General features: G+C 40.1%; 1 protein-coding gene across 3 annotated transcripts in view; it reads right to left on the bottom strand.

The window, feature by feature from the left end:
- ARHGAP42 (Rho GTPase activating protein 42) overlaps positions 1 to 19,083 on the bottom strand; it is a 307,262-nt gene that overhangs the window by 219,139 nt on the left and 69,040 nt on the right. For all 3 annotated transcript variants that reach the window (XM_002708607.6, XM_051820336.3, XM_017343749.4), the window contains exon 2: positions 3,527 to 3,622. In XM_002708607.6, coding sequence (XP_002708653.1) covers positions 3,527 to 3,622 — 96 coding nt within the window. The remainder of the gene's footprint in view (positions 1 to 3,526; positions 3,623 to 19,083) is intronic.

Here is a 19,083-nt window from a genome sequence, read left to right as displayed (position 1 = left end):
CTGTCCACTCAGCCTGTCAAAAAAAAAATAAATAAAGATATGAGAACATATCTGTGTTTTTCCATTAGTTGTCCTAGAAAAAATTTCTGTTTATAAACTGTTTTTGCTCCAACTTAGGTTTTCCAAAGTATTGATATTTAAATCAGATTCTCAGTAAACAGAGATTTAATAAGCTTCCCGATCTAAAAGTAGCAAGCAACATTGCTCTGCCCCTGCACATTATTCATCTTCTGTTCTTCAACCAGTGATCTAACCTCTAAAAGTCATAAAGCATTAGAATTAGTTAACACTCACTGGCTATTATCCTTTACTCACTGATCAATGCATAACTTTCAAATCTGCAAGAGGCACACAATATTCATTTAGCCACAGCAGGAACAGTCAAGTGACCACTGTAGAGATATCAAGTTCAACACAACCTGGAAAACCTGCCTGCAAGGCTGCACAACATAGCTATTAAAACTCTTAAATCTACATTATTACATATGGAAACTAAGAGAAATATTACAAAAGATGTTTACTATACTCTTAATAATGACAGATAAATGCTCAGAAGCAATCTAAATGTACTACAGAGATTATTTCATAAATTCATGTATATGAACCTGGTAGAATAGTCATTAAACTATTAAAAATTACAATTTCTGTGAAAATTCAGAAATATTTGCTATAGTTCCCTTGCCAAAAGGAAAATATTAAATGACATGTATCATTCTACTAGAAAAATAAAAAAGAAAGTTAAAGGTAGGAAAAGAGTTACAGTTTACAAAGGAAAGTACATAAGTTACCCAGCATTTTAACAGTGGGCCTACCATCAGTTAGGATCAGGATCAAGTTCTATAGCTAAAATGGTTGAAAATACAAGACAGAGATGGCTTCTGCCTTCATGGGATTTAGTTTTTTTACATGGTGAAAATAATTGTTATGTGAATACATACTATTCTTTAAATAATAATAAAGCTTTTTTATTACTGTATTCTAGACTTTTATCTGGCCAGATATATGTTACAAAACCTATGATTTTGGTATAGATGTAAAAAAATGATAACTATAGCTCCAAACATTAGCAGTGCATAACCACTAATGCTGTCCTTTCCCGTTCATTCTGTAGAGGCCATCCTGTGTGAGTTTCATGTGGAATGGCTCTCCCTTCTTTCCAGAGGCTCCCTAACTATGCCTCAGCCAAATGGCTGGCATGGCTGAGCCACCGTCCATCCCAGAACGGAAAGTAGAAGGTGCTATCCATGATAGCAAGAGATCAGCCACCTCCACACTCCCTCAGGGTAACCTGTATTCCTAAGGAGCAAGGAAATGAAGTGACTGCTGTCACATCCCCTCAGATGAGTACCAACCTGGCCAGAAGTCATACATGCACAATGTGAAATTTCATGTGCAGAAACAGCTTGTCAAGGATGCTGTACTCTGCCCAGGGATTTCTCCAGGGTAAGCTCTATGGAAGTAAGGAAGCTGCAGCCACACCATGAATCAGGAACCTGAGAGCCTCCTTTTGTGGAAATAATACTGTCCTTTCCCTTTACAGCTAGGTTTGGACTTGCTACTTGGGTTTTCAAAACTAATGGAATATATTGCTTAGAAATAAAAACATAACTGATAAAACTATAGGAAAAAAAGAACGATGAGAAGAATATGATTGTGGAGAGTCATGGAGAGGAAAACTCCCAGCTATTTAAAGTGCTATCCATGAACCAGGAGCACTAACATCACCTTCAAGTGTCGCTCGCTCCGCAGGCTTGCGGAGGAGCGGCAATGGATTTGCTGTTGTTTCTTTCCCTGGTCCTCCCCAGATTAGCTGCCCCCCCCCCCCGGCCTCCGTGGAGGAGCGGCACACCGCCTGCCAGCTCTCTCAGGGGTTCCTCAGATGTTCCTCCTGCATGTTGTCTCTCTCCTCCTTTATAGTCCTCTTCCACCAATCCCAACTCTGCTGGCGTTCTCTCCCCACGCGCTGAGCATGCTGCTTTCCTCCAATCAGGGGCAGGATCAGCTCCTGCAGCTTGTTAGTCGAATTGGTGAGGCAGCTGTGTGGAAGCTGTTCCCTCCCTCTCAGCGCCATAGGGTGGGAGATCAGATGCATAGAGTTAGTCTTAATAATCTCAGTGGTCTAGTCCAGTCTCGGTAGTTTCAATACTTATTTGTCTCCCAGGTGATGGGCCCTGCCATGTTATGGGAGATGGGCCCTGTTCCCCACATTCAAGTCTGTTAGAAATGCAGAATCTGGCATTCTAACTGCAAACTGCTGAATCAGAATCTGTATTTAATAAGATCTCTGGGAATTTCATATCTATTAAAATTTTGGAGTAACTGGCCTAAGTACTTGTAATATATATATATATATATATATATATATATTGACAGGCAGAGTGGACAGTGAGAGAGAGAAACAGAGACAGAGAGAAAGATCTTCCTTTGCCGTTGGTTCACACTCCAATGGCCGCCGCAGCTGGCACTACGGCCAGCGCACAGCGCTGATCTGAAGGCAGGAGCCAGGTGCTTCTCCTGGTCTCCCATGGGGTGCAGGGCCCAAGCATTTGGGCCATCCTCCACACTGCACTCCCAGGCCACAGCAGAGAGCTGGTCTGGAAGAGGGGCAACCAGGACAGAATCCGGTGCCCTGACCGGGACTAGAACCTGGTGTGCTGGCGCCACTAGGCGGAGGATTAGCCTATTGAGCCGCGACGCCGGCCTGTAATATATTTTTATACCTAAGTTGATACACTTAGTATTAGCCTCTAGAAAGTAAATACATACTTTGTACAAACTCCTAATTATGGGATACATCTCAAACCCATCCTATTAATGGACCTGTGGTCTGCAAACCAATAAGCAAGAAATGTTTAAAAGGTAGGGGAAAGAATGCTACATGAATCTGATCTTCAGAGATGACACACATTTTTATAAGAAATGAACAGCTTCATTTTACAGGAAATGAAACCCTTTTACTCAGAAAGGGGCATGCTCTCCCCAAGGTCAGACTGCTAAACTACTTCAACAAAGTCAGAATAGAGCTCAAGTCTCCCATCCCCAGTAATGTTCTATATCCTTCCAGAACACTGGTTTAATACATCATGACTGACTAAACATGATTTGTTTCCTTTCTAAACAAATGGTCAAGCTAAAAAAGAAATCAGCATTAAACTAAAAAATAAATAGTAACATTATTTTTAAAACCTGTACCTAGTATATTTAATAATAGATGCCTATATATGTTTGTTTCAATGATTAATTTTGAGGTAGACAAACATTGTTATCAACATTTTCTTAGAGGGTTGACCCAACTTACACAAAGATAAGTAATTTCCTTATGGAAAAAAACCAAAGAGCTTCAATCCAATAACTTACAATATTCTTTTCCAAAGATATGCAAAATCACCCTTATACTTTCATCAAAATCAGAGAATATTTAGATGTTTATTATTTAGGTATTAGTTACGCAACTTCAATGATATAAGTATCTAAAGTAAGACTTTCAAAATTATTACTTAGGTTAATGAAGGTAAGTTGTACTCACCAATACTAATTTCATCATCTGTTTCAGCATCACCAATGCATTCAAACTGGAAATCTTGTAGTGACTGAGAAAATTTCTGTACAGCCATAGACAAGTCTGCAATTGAAAAAACAAAATCAGACAAAAGGTATCAAGGAATGAACACTGAAGAATTTCTATTCACAATATTATATAAATTACTTTAGTGTTATATTAAACAGAAGCTTCTTAAAATACCAATCTGGGGTCAGGCATGTAGCCTGGTGGTTAAGGTGCCAGTTAAATGTTCATGTCAGTCAGTGCTGTGGTATAGTGGGTTAAACTGCCACCTGTAATGCCAGAATCCCATATGGACACTTGTTCAAGTCCCGGCTGCTCCACTTCGAATCCAGTTCTCTGCTAATGTGCCTGAGAAAGCAGCAGAAAATGGCCCAAGTCCTTGGGCCCCTGCAACCACATGGGAGACCTGGATGAAGCCCAGCCCTGGCTGATGCAGCCATTTGGAGAGTAAACCAGTAGATGGAAGATCTCTCCCTGATTCTGTAAAATTTGACTTTCAAATAAATAAATAAATCTAAAAAAAAAAAAAAATTCCAGGCCGGCACCGCGGCTCACTAGGCTAATCCTCCGCCTGCGGCGCCAGCACCCCGGGTTCTAGTCGCAATTGGGGTGCCAGTTCTGTCCCGGTTGCTCCTCTTCCAGTCCAGCTCTCTGCTGTGGCCCGGGAGGCAGTGGAGGATGGCCCAAGTGCTTGGGCCCTGCACTTGCATGGGAGACCAGGAGGAAGCACCTGGCTGCTGGCTTCGGATCGGCATAGCGTGCCGGCCGTGGAGACCTTTCTCTCTGTTTCTCTCTCTCACTAACTCTGCCTGTCAAAAAAAAAAAAAAAAAAAAAAATCCTCATGTCCCATTATCAGAGTGCTTGGGCTTTATGCCCAGATCTAGCTCTTGACTCCAGCTTCCTACTAATGCACACCCTAGAAGGAAGTACTAATGGCCCAAGTAGTTGTGTTCCTGCCCACTATGTGGAAGACCTGGATTGAGTTCCTGGCTCCTGACTTCGGCCCCAAGGCACAGACCCAGCCATTGCAATCATTTGTGAAGTGACCCAGCAGATTGGAGCTTTCTGTCTCTTTCTCTGCCTCTGCCACCCTCCCCAACTCCACTGTCTTTCAACCTCTCACACAAATGAAATAAATAAAATAAAATACAGGTCTGTCAACTTTAAGCAAATAATTGAGAAACTTGATCTGCTCTACTTGAATGGGATGTCCATGTGAGAAAACAATTTGGTGCTAGAAGTACATTATTCAGAAGCCAATTTACCAAATCCTTTACTAAGGAGTTACTACTCACTCACTATAAATTATGCATTTAACTTTAAAAAAGAAGGAGACATACCACTAAAGTTGCTAACTGGGGAGAAATTTCAACTGTTGATCACTAACAGTCAGCACTGAAATTCTGGGCAGACTGTGGAAAAGGTAGATTGTGTTTTTACCAATAAAATAATGGCTTTGATCTAAAAGGTGACAGATGACCTAACGTTTAAAAATAGTTCTTTGATTTATAGGAGATTCAAGCTAACTATATTTCCCAACCCTGACTTCAGTTTGAATAAGGCCCAGAGTCTGACTAAGCCCAGAAGAAGAATTCTTTATTTCTGGGCATAAAAAAGAAAAGCCTAGAAGAAAACAAGAACTAAATCCCCAGGAGGCAACAGCCTTAGAAGCAACCTAACAAAGTGACCAGGAATGTGGAAGCTGGAGCCAGGCTGCTTGGGTGAAATCCAAGCCACACCACTTATTTGCTTGGGTCCTTGGGCAAAAAGGGTTCAACTCCTCTGGGCCTTTGCTTCCTCATACGTAAACGGGGAACAACAATCACAGAACCACCTCATAGGACTGTTTTGAGTATTTGGTGAGTTAATATTTGCAAAGGGCTCGAACCATTGCCTGGCAATGCATAGATACTAGTTAAGTTTCTTAAAGAAAATTGAAGAGGGTGTTATGGCATCTGCAGTGCCAGCATCCCATATCGGCCCCTGTTGAAGTTCCAGCTGTACCTCTTCCAATCCAGCACCCTGCTAACGTGCCTGGGAAAGCAGCGGATGCTTGTGCCCCTGCATCCATGTGAGAGACCCGGAAGAAGCTCCTGGCTCCTGGCCTCAGATTGGTCCAGCTCCGGCCATTGTAGCCATTTGGGGAGTAAACCAGCAGATGAAAGGAATCTCTCTCTGTATCTTCCTCTCTGTAACTCTGCCTTTCAAATAAATAAATAAATCTTTAAAAAAAAAAAAAAAAGAAAGAAAGAAAATTCAAAATGAAACAACCTCATAGTGAATGTGAGAGAAACATTAAAGGTCTCACATTTCAGGACCAATCATCATTGATGGTGAGCCTGCTGCAGGTATCTACATCAATAATAAATTGTATTCTTCTATATTCATTGCACTCCATTTAACAACATCTCCACTGAACAAGCTCACGTCCAATACCCGGACACTTATGTTTAATTCAAGCAACAAGAACTGACAAAGGTTATCTCCTTGATGAATTTTCAAGTGTTCTTCCCAACCAGGTCTCCACCTTGGTCCCCATCCTCACTGGGCTTAATCTGAACAAGAATCCTGCTAAGTAATTTTACAGAGAATCCCCACACTCCACATCTGTCCAAAGTCCTCATCACGCATCTTTGATGCGTAACAGAACTCTCTGGCCTGCCCTCAGTAACAGTCCTCCTATCCTTGATGTCTCCTCTCAGTCATTTTCCACCAGCTCTGTTGGCCCCCAACCTGCTCTCTGGCTATATAAATCCCCTCCCACAGCAAGGTACAACTTCGGGACCAGCTGCATGTTCCACACGAGAGGTACTCTCAATTCATGAGCATGGTTCTGCTTTAGGCTGCCAAGAAGAAAGTAGAGAACCTACTTAGAGAATTAATGATTGAACAAGAAAAATGAGGGTTTTGTCAGAATTAGATTTCACCAATTAGTTGTGAAGCCTTGGAAAATCACTCATCCTTTTTGAGACTAATTTTCTTACCTGTAAAATGGAATGAATACCTACCTCACAGGGTATTACGAAGACTAAATAATGTATGTGCCTGGCACATGCTAAGCAACTCAATAAATGGCATCAGTTGTTATAATTCAGTCCAGCTTATAAAGGTAGGAAAGTTGACTGGCCTTTCAGATTGAAGGACACTGTGCAAAAGCATGCATTTATCCGACACAGCTCTGGCTAAGGACAGAAAAATCATCATACATATATTAAATGTTATGAGAAGACCTAGAAAGAAACCTACCTCCTAGAAAATTTTTAGCCAGTCTATATGCGAGTACTCTCCCTGAGACTTGGGAAAATTATTACATTTAACGTCTCTTTATTTTTATTCAAATGAGTATAACAGAAAGGCCTTGTGCTCTACTGGGTTTATAGCCACAAATATAGTTCCTTTAGCACAGCTGAGACTGGGAGAAAGAGGTGCAGCAGAATGCTTAGGAACTGGGGTTCCTCCTTTCCTCTTCTCACTACCATCCAGAGTTCCTCTGAGCCTCAAGCCCCAAGGAGCTATTTGGAAAGTCTGTCCTAGGGAGCTCCTGATGTAACCATCCCACCCCCATTTCTCTGTAGATTGTCTTTTTTTAAAAAAACATTTATTTATTTATTTGAAAGTCAGAGTTACACACAGAGAGGAGAGGAAGAGAGGCAGAGAGAGAGAGAGAGAGGTCTTCCATCTGCTGGTTCACTCCCCAACTGGCCGCAATGGCCAGAGTTGCGCCGATCTGAAGCTGGGAACCAGGAGATTCTTCCTGATCTCTCACGTGGGTGCAGGGACCCAATGGGCCATCTTCTACTGTTTTCCCAGGCCATACCAGAGAGCTGGATGGGAAGTGGAGCAACGGGGTCTTGAACTGGCACCCATATGGGATGCTGGTGCTTCAGGCGAGGAAGTTAACCCTAGACTGTCTCTTACTCGCCTTAGCCTTACTACTTGACTGGGAAAAGTAAGTTTCTTTCTCTTTCACACAGATCATCATGAATGTATGATAATAATTCATGTGCCAAAGCAAAAAACACAGTGGACCCACTCACTTATAAACTACCCATCAATTCTCTCAAGTGATTGACAGAATGAGCTCTGGAGGCAGTTTATCTGGATTAGAATCCAGAGTCCACCAATAATTAGCAGCATGGTTGTGGGTAAGCTCCATAATCTCGCTGTACCTCAGTATCCTTTTCTGTTAAGTGGAACAGAATCTGTCTCTCAGGGTTACTGTAGTAGTAAATGGAGCAATATACGGAAAAAACTAGCACAGTGTCTGATGCCTAAGTGCCTGACAACACTCAAGCATGCTGGCTATTCCCTCAGTGAACAGCTCAGAAAAGCAACAAAAAGGTGAAATTCCAGTTGTCAGGGGATAACTATTAGACTTTAGAAAACCTCGGAAGGTGTCCAAGAAAACATCCTCTTAATAGCAATTTCAAATTTTCTATTGAAAATAGCATAGCAAAGTGATCAAACCATGAAGAAATGCCAGAAATGGAATTCAACTGATTGTAAGATTACTTAGAAGTAATCAAAAGTAAATGCATGAACTAATGAAATTTTTACATGACATGAAAGAAAATTTCTCACACAAAATTGATATCTTAAAGAGAAGTCAAACTGAAATCTTGGAAATGAAGGATTCAATAGAACAAATAAAAATGCAGTGGAAACCCTTAACAACAGAAGTAGTGATGCAGAAGAAAGAATATCTGACATAGAAGACAAATAGCAGGAAATTATACAATCAGGCCAAAAATAAGAAGAAATTAGAAAACTAAAACACACTGTTTTGAACGGACAGGATACTATAAAACAACTCAACATACAGGTTCTAGGAGCTACTGGAGGCATGGAAAGAGAGAAAGGATTAGAAGGCCTTTTTAGGGAAATAATAATAGAAAGCATTCCTAATTTGGAGAAATAACGGGACATCCAAGCACAAGAAGCACATGGAACTACGAAGAGACATGGCCAGAAAAGATCTTCAACATGACACATTACAGTCAAACTCCCCACAGTAATACATACAGAAAAGATTCTAAAATGTGTACAAAAGAAATGCAAGAACACTTTAAGAGGATCTCCAAGTAGACTCACAGCAGTCTTCTCATCAGAAACCCTACAGGCTAGTAGAAATGGTGAGATATATTCCAAGTCTTAAGACAAAAAACTGTCAACCCAGAATACTGTACCCTGCAAAAGCTCTCATTGCTGAATGAAGGTGAAATAAAGATCTTCCATAACAAACAAAAATTGAAATAATTTGTCACCACTCATCCAGCCCTACAAAAGATGCTTAAGGATGTGCTAAACACAGAAACACAGAAACATGGTCATCATTATCAAAGAAGGTGAAGGCACAAAATCTCCCAGTAAAAAGGAAATCCAAAGTAAAAAATAGGAATATTTATGAAAAAAGGGCAAGGCAAAGTTGTTACTTATCAATAGCCACCATGAATGTAAATAGTCTCAACTCTGGTTAAAAGGCACAGACTAGCTGAATGGATTAAAAAAACACATCTCACCAACAAAGCTGCACACATACTAAAAGTGAAAGGTTGGAAAGAGATATTCTATGCTAACAGAAACCAAAAAAGAGTTGGTGTGGCCATCCAAATATCAGGCGAAACAGACTTTAACACAAAAACTGTTAAAACAGTCAAAGAAGGGCACTATGTAATGATTACGGGATCAATTCAACAGGAAGATGTGACTATTATAACCATATGTGCACCCACTTAGAGGTCACCTGGCTATTTAAAAGAAATGTTAAGGGATCTAAAAGGAGACATAGACTCAAATACAACAGTAATGGGGGACTTCAATACACCACTTTCAGCAATGGACAGATCAACCAGACAGAAAATTAGCAAGGAAACAACAGAGTTCCTTGACACAATAGACCAAAGGACCTAACAGATATCTACAGAACTTTCAATCCTACAGCCGCAATATACACATTCTTCTCACCAGTGCATGGAACCTACTCTAGGATTGACCACATGCTAGGTCATAAAGCAAGTCTCAGCAAATTACAAAAAATAGAAATCATATCATGCATCTTCTGTAAGCACATGGAATGAAGCTGAAAATCAGCAACTCAGGAATCTCTAGAACATATTCAAACACATGGAAACTGAACAACATGCTTCTGAATGAACAGTGGGTCACTGAAGAAATCAAAAGAGAAATCAAAAACTTTCAAGAAACAACTGAAGATGACAACATAACATATCAAAACTTTTGGGATACAGCAAAAGCAGTATTAAGAGGAAAGTTTATAGCAATGGGAGCCTACAGCAAGAAACTGGAAAGACACCAAATAAATGTGCTATCAATGCATCTCAAAGAACTAGAAAAACAACAGCAAACCAAACCCAAAACTAGTAGAAATCAAACAATTAAAATTAGAAAAGAAATAAACAAAATTGAAACCAAAAAATAAGATCAGCAAAATTTGTGAAATAACAGACAAAATTAACATACCACTGGCCCAACTAACCAAAAAAAGGAGGGAGAAAAGACCCAATTAATAAAATTAGAGATGAAAAAGGAAATGTAACAATAGACACCACAGAAATAAAAAAGAATAATCAGAAATTACTACAAAGAGCTGTATGCAAACAAAACAGGAAAACTAGAAGAAATGGAAAGATTCCTGGACACATAAAACCTGCCTAAATTGAGCCATGAAGACACTGAAAGCCTAAACAGACCCATAACCAAGAAGGAAATTGAAACAGTAATAAAGACTCTCCTAACAAAGACAAGCCCAAGACTGAATGGCTTTACTGCTGAATTCTACCAGACATTTAAATAAGAACTAACTCCAATTCTTCTCAATCTATTCAAAAAAATTGAAAGGGAGGAAATCCTCCCAAATTCTTTCTATGAAGCCAAAAGCACCTTAATTCCTAAACCTGAAAAAGACACAACAGAGAAAGAGAAACACAGACCAACTTCCCTGATGAACAGAGATGCAAAAATCCTCAACATAATTCTGGCCAATTGAATCCAATAACATATTAGAAAGATCATGCACCCCGATCGAGTGGGATTTATCTCTTATATGCAGGGATGGTTCAACATTCATAAATCAATGCTATACATCATATTAACAAATCGAAAAACAAAAACAATATGATTATGTCAACAAATGCAGAGAAAGCATGTGATAAAATACAATACCCTTTCATGATGAAAACTTTAAGCAAACTGGGTATAGAAGGACGTTCCTTAACATAATCAAGGCAATTTATGATAAACCCACAGTTAGCATCCTATTGAATGGGGAAAAGTTGGAAGCATTCCCACTGATATCTGGAACCGGACAAGGATGCCCACTTTCACCACTGCTATTCAGTGTAGTCCTGGAAGTTTTACCCAGAGCCATTAGGCAAAAATAAGAAATCAAAGGGTTACAAGTAGAGAAGGAGGATGTCAAACTATCCCTATTTATAGTGACCTGAATCTAAATACAGGGGATGCAAAAGACTCCACTAAGATACTATTAGAACTCATAGAAGAGTTTGGTAAAGTAGCAGGATATAAAATCAACACACACACAAAAAAAAAACAACACACACACACACACAAAAAGAGAGATAATGCCATGGCTGAAAAAGAACTTCTAAGATCAATCCAATTCACATACCAAAAAAATGAAATACCTTGGAATAAATTTAACCAAGTATGTCAAAGATCTCTATGATAAGAATCATAAAACATTAAAGAAACAAATAGAAAAAGATATTAAAAATGGAATAATCTCCCATGTTCATGGATTGGAAGAATCAATATCATTAAAATGTTCATACTACTAAAAGCAATTTATAGATTCAATGTGATACCAATCAAAATACCTAGGACATTCTTCTCAGATATAGAAAAAATGATGCTGAAATTCATATGGAGGCACAGGAGACCTTGAATAGCTAAAGCAATTTTATACAACAAAAACAAAGCTGGGGGCATCACAATACCAGATTTCAAGATATACTACAGGGTAGTTATAATCAAAACAGCCTGGTGCTGGTACAAAACCAGATGGATAGATCAATGGAACAGAACAGAAACCTCAGAAATCAATCCAAACGCCTACAACTAACTTATCTTTGACAAAGGAGCTAAAACTAAGTCCTGGAGCAAGGACAGTCTCTTCAACAAATGGTCCTGGGAAAATTGGATTTCCACATGCAGAAGTGTGAAGCAAGAACCCTACATTACATCTTACACAAAAATCCACTCAAAATGATCAAAGACCTAAATCTATGACCTGATACCATCAAATTATTAGAAAAAACTGGGGAACACTGCAAGATATTGGTATAGGCAAATATTTCTTGGAAAAGACACCAGAGGCACAGGTAATTAAAACCAAAATTGACAAATGGGATTATATCAAATTGAGAAGCTTCTGTGCTGCAAAAGGAGAAGGCAACCAATAGAATGGCAGAAATTATTTGCAAACTATTCAACTGATACAGCATTAATAACCAAAATATATAAAGAGATCAAGAAACTCAACAACAACAAAACAACTCAGTGAAGAACTGGGCAAAGGATTTATTTTAAGATTTATTTATTTTATTATTTGAAAGGCAGAATTACAGAGAGGCAGGGGCAGAGAGAAAGAGAGAGGGGGTCTTCCATCCACTGGTTCACTCCCTAGATGGCCGCAATGGCTGGAGATGTGCCAATTCGAAGCCAGGACCAGGAGCTTCTTCTGGGTTTCCCACAAGGGTGCAGGGACCCAAGGATTTCAGCCATCTTCCACTGCCTCCCCAGGTCATAGTAGAGAGATGGATCAGAAATGGAGCAGCTGGGACACAAACTGGCACCCACACTGGATGCCAGCACTGCAGGTGGTGGCTTTACCTGATACGCCACAGCACTGGCCCCTGGGCAAAGAACTTAAACAGACATTTTTCAAAAGCAGAAAACCAAATGGCCAACAGACACATGAAAAAATGCTCAGGATCACTAGCAATCAGAATAGGACAAATCAAAACCACAATGAAATTTCACCTCATCCCTGTTAGAATGGCTTTCATACAGAAATCAACAAACAACAAATGCTGGAAAGGATGTGTGGGAAAAGGTACCCTAATCCACTCTTGGTAGGAATGTAAATGGGTACAGCCATTGAGGAAGACAGTATGGAGATACTTCAGAAATCTGAAAATAAACCTATTATATGACCCAGCCATCCCACTCCTGGGAGTTTACCCAAGGGAAATGAAATCAGCATATGAAAGAGTTATCTGTTCTCCCATGTTTATTACAGCTCAATTCACAATAGCAAAGACATGGAATCTACCCAAATGCCTATCAACTGAAGACTAGATAAAGAAATTATGGGATAAGTACACTATGGAATAATACACATGAAAGAAAGAAAGAAAGAGAGAGAGAGAGAGAGAGAGAGAAAGAAAGAAAAAAAGAAAGAAAGAAAAAAAGAAAGAAGGAAGGAAGGAAGGAAGGAAGGAAGGAAAGAAAGAATGAAAGAAAGAAAGAAATCCAGTCATTTGCAACAATATGACAGAAATGACAAAATGGATGAATCTGGAAAAACATCATACTTAGTGAAATAAGCTAGTCCCAAAGGGACAAATACCTCCCTGATCTGTGATAACTAATAGAGCACCTAAAAGGCAATCTGTAGAAGCGAAATTGACACTTTGAGATGCATTGACTTTGAACAGCCCTTGTCTTGACTGTTGAGGAACAGTTTTTTTTTTTTTTTCATACTATTTGTTGAACTCCTTACTTAACATAGAGTTAATCATATGTGTACAAGGTTAACTGAAGATAAATCTTAGTAAAAATAAGAATGGGAATAGGAGAGGGAGGAAGAAGAAGGGTGGGAGTGTGGGTGGGAGGACTGGCACGGTGGGAAGGATCACCAAGTTCCCAAAGTTAGAATAATGAAGTGTATGAAGTTTGTAACTGTAAAGCTGTATAGTTCTGCACACATTCCTATGGACTTACTTCTAAGGGTACAATTTAAAAACTTGCCATGGGACCCAAAATCCCCTTAACCTGGGTGGTAAAAACAGCATTTTAAGTGTTAAAATGATCAGATGGATAGGATTAAGTGTTAAAATGATCATATAAATAGGACTGAGTGTCTGGTAATAATAATATATAGGATTACAAAGGAGTGAATGCTCCAACATGGGAAGCAGTCCATATAGCCTACTAACAATCATAATTGTTTTATGTAGCACTCTGACCTCAGAATCAGCCCTAAAGGCATTCTGTTCTGGCTGAAAAGCCCACAAGAACATTTCAGGCATGAAAAATCAATACACTATGACAAAAAAAAAATATCCTACATGAAGGACATCAGTGGGTGAGACCCCAGTGGAAAGAAGTGGTTATCAAAGAAGGAGGTACTTTTCACTGAAGGGAGGACAGAACTTCTACTTTGCTTATGGCCCTAATAAATACTGAGTGGAGTTTGTGGATTCAAAAGATTTTCACAGGCTAGGTAGCTCACGTCAAGAGCCTTAGGTGATCACTGACATCATACATAAGACTGCTAACTGTTAAATTAACAACAGGAGTCAATGTGTACTAACTTCCCATGTAGGACTTGTGTCCTCAAACAGTTGTATTATGAGAGTTAACAGTAAAACTTGTTCTCGGCTGGCGCTGTGGCTCAATAGGCTAATCCTCCACTTTGCGGTGCCGGCACACCGGGTTCTAGTCCCTGTGGGGCGCCAGATTCTGTCCCAGTTGCCCCCCTTCCAGGCCAGCTCTCTGCTGTGGCTCGGGAGTACAGTGGAGAATGGTCCTAGTACTTGGGCCCTGCACCCCATGGGAGACCAGGAGAAGCACCTGGCTCCTGCCTTCAGATCAGTGTGGTGCGCCGGCCGCAGCGCGCTGGCCACGGCGGCCATTGGAGAGTGAACCAACGGCAAAGGAAGACCTTTCTCTCTGTCTCTCTCTCTCTCTCACTGTCCATTCTGCCTGGAAAAAAAAAAAAAAAAAAAAAAAAAACCACAAAACTTGTTCTCAAAGATTTATTTCATTTTAGTACATTCAGTGGAGGATGTTATTATATCTTGTAAGTTTTAGTTATGCCTAAGTGTCCAACTCCATTGCTTGTTCTCTTAGGTGCTTCCTTAATGAATGATAAAACTTGTTCTCAAGGACTTACTTTTTTAGCGTATTAAGTGGAGGATATTCTTATGTCTCCTAAGTTATAGTTACGTCTTTTGCGAGCACTTAGACATATCAGTCTTGTGTGCTTCTTTAAAGTTAATTTTCTCGAAAAAAAAAAAAAGTGAAATTAACTTTAAGATGCAATGACTTTAAACAGCCCTTGTCATGACTGTTGAGGAACAGTTTTATTTTTTTTTTCCCATGCAAATTATTGAACTCTTTACTTAGTATAGAATTGGTCTTCTGTGTATAAAGTTAATTAAAAATAGATCTTAGTAGAGAATAGCACTGGGAATGGGAGGAAGAGGAGGAAGAAGGGTGGGAATGTGGGTGGGAGGGTGTTTGTGGTGGGAAGAATCACTATATTTCTGAAGTTGTACATATGAAATGCATGGAGTCTGTATTCCTCAAAGAAAAGGTTTCTTTGGGGGGGGGGAACTAATTTTTAAATGTTTTGATGAATTTTAAAGAATCATCCACATTTTGCTCTTAAAAAGAAAGATCGTGGGCCGGCGCCGCGGCTCACTAGGCTAATCCTCCGCCTAGCGGCGCCGGCACACCGGGTTCTAGTCCCGGTCGGGGCGCCACATTCTGTCCTGGTTGCCCCTCTTCCAGGCCAGCTCTCTGCTGTGGCCAGGGAGTGCAGTGGAGGATGGCCCAGGTGCTTGGGCCCTGCACCCCATGGGAGACCAGGAAAAGCACCTGGCTCCTGGCTCCTGCCATCGGATCAGCGCGGTGTGCCGGCCGCAGCGCGCCGGCCGTGGCGGCCATTGGAGGGTGAACCAACGGCAAAAGGAAGACCTTTCTCTCTGTCTCTCTCTCTCACTGTCCACTCTGCCTGTCAAAAAAAAAAAAATTAAAAAAAAAAAAGAAAGATCGTGTGTATAAACCATGCAAAGCAGGTGATCTAGTTTTAAACAGGGGTAGTAGCTCCTATTCCCTATTTCTATCCAACTGTCAGAACTTAAATGCAAACAAGAAAAATAATCCTAGTTGAACCTCCATAGTCACATTCTAAGCTGAAAGCAGAATAACCTTCATTTATTAGAAAACAAGGTTGTATATTATAAAGATGCTACAAGTATCACATATACCATATCCCTCCATTTTTATAACACGTAAGTTAAGCATAGAGAATCTTCACAAGTGTTCACATTATAACTTCAATGAAATTTTACTGGGCTTTAATTAGTCCACAATGTTTTTATATCACAGTTAACCAGTAGCATCCATGATCAGATGATGTTAGTGAAATAAAACTTCATTTCATTAGAGGAATGTGAAACACCTAGTAAATACTTAAATATAACTTTTCTAACATAGACTTAAAAGATGAGGTCTACTTATTATTTAAATACTGTTGATGGATTTTTTTTTACAATGTTAGCTATGGAAGTAAGCTATATTTATATCAGAACAAGTACAACCAGTCAGTCCTTTGGTATAAGATAGTAGTCCATCTTGAAAAACTATTTCTCTGGTATTAGATGTAAGAATCACATGAGCACTATTTCAGACATGTTGTAGAATTACAATCTTTACATTACCTTGTAGAGGACAGACAGCCTCTGCAATGGGAATCCAAAGCAAAACTGCAATGGAGGGGCTGGGGCTGGGGCTGGGGCTGGGGCTGTGGCGTAGTGGGTAAAGCTGCAGTCTGCAGTGCTAGCATCCCATATGGGCGCCAGTTCGAGTCCTGGCTGCTCCACTTCCAATCCAGCTCTCTGCTACAGCCCGGGAAAGTAGTGGAAGATGGCCCAAGTCTTTGGGGCCCTGCACCCGTATCCAGGACCTGGAATAAGCTCCTGGCTCCTGACTTCAGATCAGCACAGCTCTGGCCATTATGGCCAATTGGGGAGTAAACCAGTGGATGGAAGACCTCTCTCTCTCTTTCTCTCTCTCTCTCTCTCTCTGCTTCTGCTTCTCTCTAGGTAACTCTGACTTTCAAATAAATAAATAAATCTTTAAAAAAAAAAAAAGCAATGAGAATCCAAAAGCAAAAAAAGGATATATCTTTCCTTCCAAGTGGGCATAGTCTAGTAGGGCCATGATAATTAATCATATCACAGGCCCATTGATAAACTCTCCAACAAAAGCTAATATCAGCAACACAGATAGTACTTTGTACTCAATACTTCTGCAAGCATTTAGTGTAAATTAACTCATTAATCCTCATAACATCCATAAGAACTAGATATCATAACTCCTATTTGCAGATGATGAAACAGATTTACTACGGTTGAGCGACTTCAACAAGATCACATGAGCTAACCAACAGGAGAGTTGGAATTTCAGTTCATGTAACCAGATCTAAAATTCCCACTTTGCTACACTGCCACATTATTTTGTACACAGACCTTGAATAGAGGTGATAAATAAGAAGGCACAATCCATTTTGCTTGAGGGCTTCAGGAAGGACTTCTTCAAGGAATCAGTTAAGAACAAAGATTTGAAAGATCTAAGGATATATCAGCAAGTCTAAATTAATAATCTGTCCAGTGTCTTCCAAAAGGCAGCTTCTAGATGCATGTCAGTCATATCTACCAAGACTCAAACAACTTGAAGTACCGATTATTAGCTGAAATAAATCACCTACTGTCTTATACTCATGATTTTATTCCACCTACTTGGAGCATACTCTTCTCTCATCTCCACGGTAAAAAGGTTGCTTCTTCAAGATCTTAATCGAGCCCCCTTTACTCAAAAAAAGCCCTTCCTGACCTCATCCAACTTGATAGTCTCTCTTCCTTTACACTGCTCATCATATGTTTTGACTCTTGCTATGCTTTCTCTATTTTACCTGTAATCTTAGCTATATGCAAACCTAATTTATTCACCTTCTTTTCTTTTTTTTGTCTTTTTAAGCGTGTCTTTAAAAGCTTTATTTTTTTAATTTTTTAATTTTTTTATTTTAACTTTTATTTGATGAATATAAATTTCCAAAGTACAGCTTATGGATTACAATGGCTTCCTCCCCATAACTTCCCTCCCACCCGCAACCCTCCCCTTTCCCACTCCCTCTCCCCTTATTTTCAATAGTACATTATGGGTAAGTGTTTGGGCTAGTTGGTTAGGAGACCCACATATTCCAAATTGGAGTACCTGAATTCAATTTCTCATTCCTGACTCCACCCAACTGTGCTAACATGGACCCTGAGAGGCAGTGGTTATAGCTCAAGCAGCCAGTTCCCACTACCCATGTCAGGCACCTGAATTGAATTCCCAGTTCCTGGCTTCTCAGGGCCATTGTAATCATTTGAGGAGGGTACCAGTAGAGAGTAGTGCTCAAGCTCTCTCTCTCTCCCTCCCTCTCCCTCTCAAATAAATAAGTATAAATTTAGGCCGGCGCCGCGGCTCACTAGGCTAATCCTCCACCTAGCGGCGCCGGCACACCAGGTTCTAGTCCCACTTGGGGCGCCGGATTCTGTCCCGGTCGCCCCTCTTCCAGACCAGCTCTCTGCTGTGGCCCAGGAGTGCAGTGGAGGATGGCCCAGGTGCTTGGGCCCTGCACCCCATGGGAGACCAGGAGAAGCACCTGGCTCCTGGCTCCTGCCATCAGATCAGCGCGGTGCGCCGGCCGCAGCGCACCGGCTGCGGTGGCCATTGGAGGGTGAACCAACGGCAAAAGGAAGACCTTTCTCTCTGTCTCTCTCTCTCACTGTCCACTCTGCCTGTCAAAAAAAAAAAAGTATAAATTTTAAAATGAATAAAGATATACTAAAGGTTGGGATCTTTCCATCCATGAATACTATCAAAGTACCCATCACAATGTCTTGTAAACAAAAACTCCATTGCTAAAACCATCAATTTCTGCAAGATGAGTAAATACTCCAGATTCACATGTGCCTTTCACTTTTCTCTTTCCTTTCACACCCTTGCAAGCTCCTAATGTGGCTATATCAACAATCTGTAAAACATGGCTTATACACTTTCCAAAGCAATGATAGTAATGATGTTTTACTACTTAAAGTTTTAATGTGCACTTACAATAAAGATAGTAGTAGTGTTGCTAAGAAGTTTTTACCAATTCAAGATTCTCACATACTGAATTCTTACACAAAACTATGAATTAAAATTAAGTAGTAACTTTCTTGTAGTTCAAGAGTTGGATTTCAACCTGGACAGGTCTTCTGCTTCCCAAACTGGATACTCTTTTATGACATATTACAGTTAATTAACCAAAGAATGGCAACACTTTAAAACTGGAGAGGATGTGAGCCTTTGTACAACATTTACTAATTTCTTATTTGCTTATAAATTCTAAGAAAATAAGACTATGTATTGGACTATATGAAAGAGAGCTAGCTATGCTCAGCAAGGAATAATCTAGCAGCAAATGTGTATAAAATGGTCA

This window comes from Oryctolagus cuniculus, chromosome 1 (genome assembly GCF_051225735.1).
Source record: "Oryctolagus cuniculus isolate XC-2025 breed Fujian yellow rabbit chromosome 1, ASM5122573v1, whole genome shotgun sequence".
NCBI lineage: Eukaryota > Metazoa > Chordata > Mammalia > Lagomorpha > Leporidae > Oryctolagus > Oryctolagus cuniculus.
This window is presented reverse-complemented; position numbering and strand designations above follow the sequence as displayed.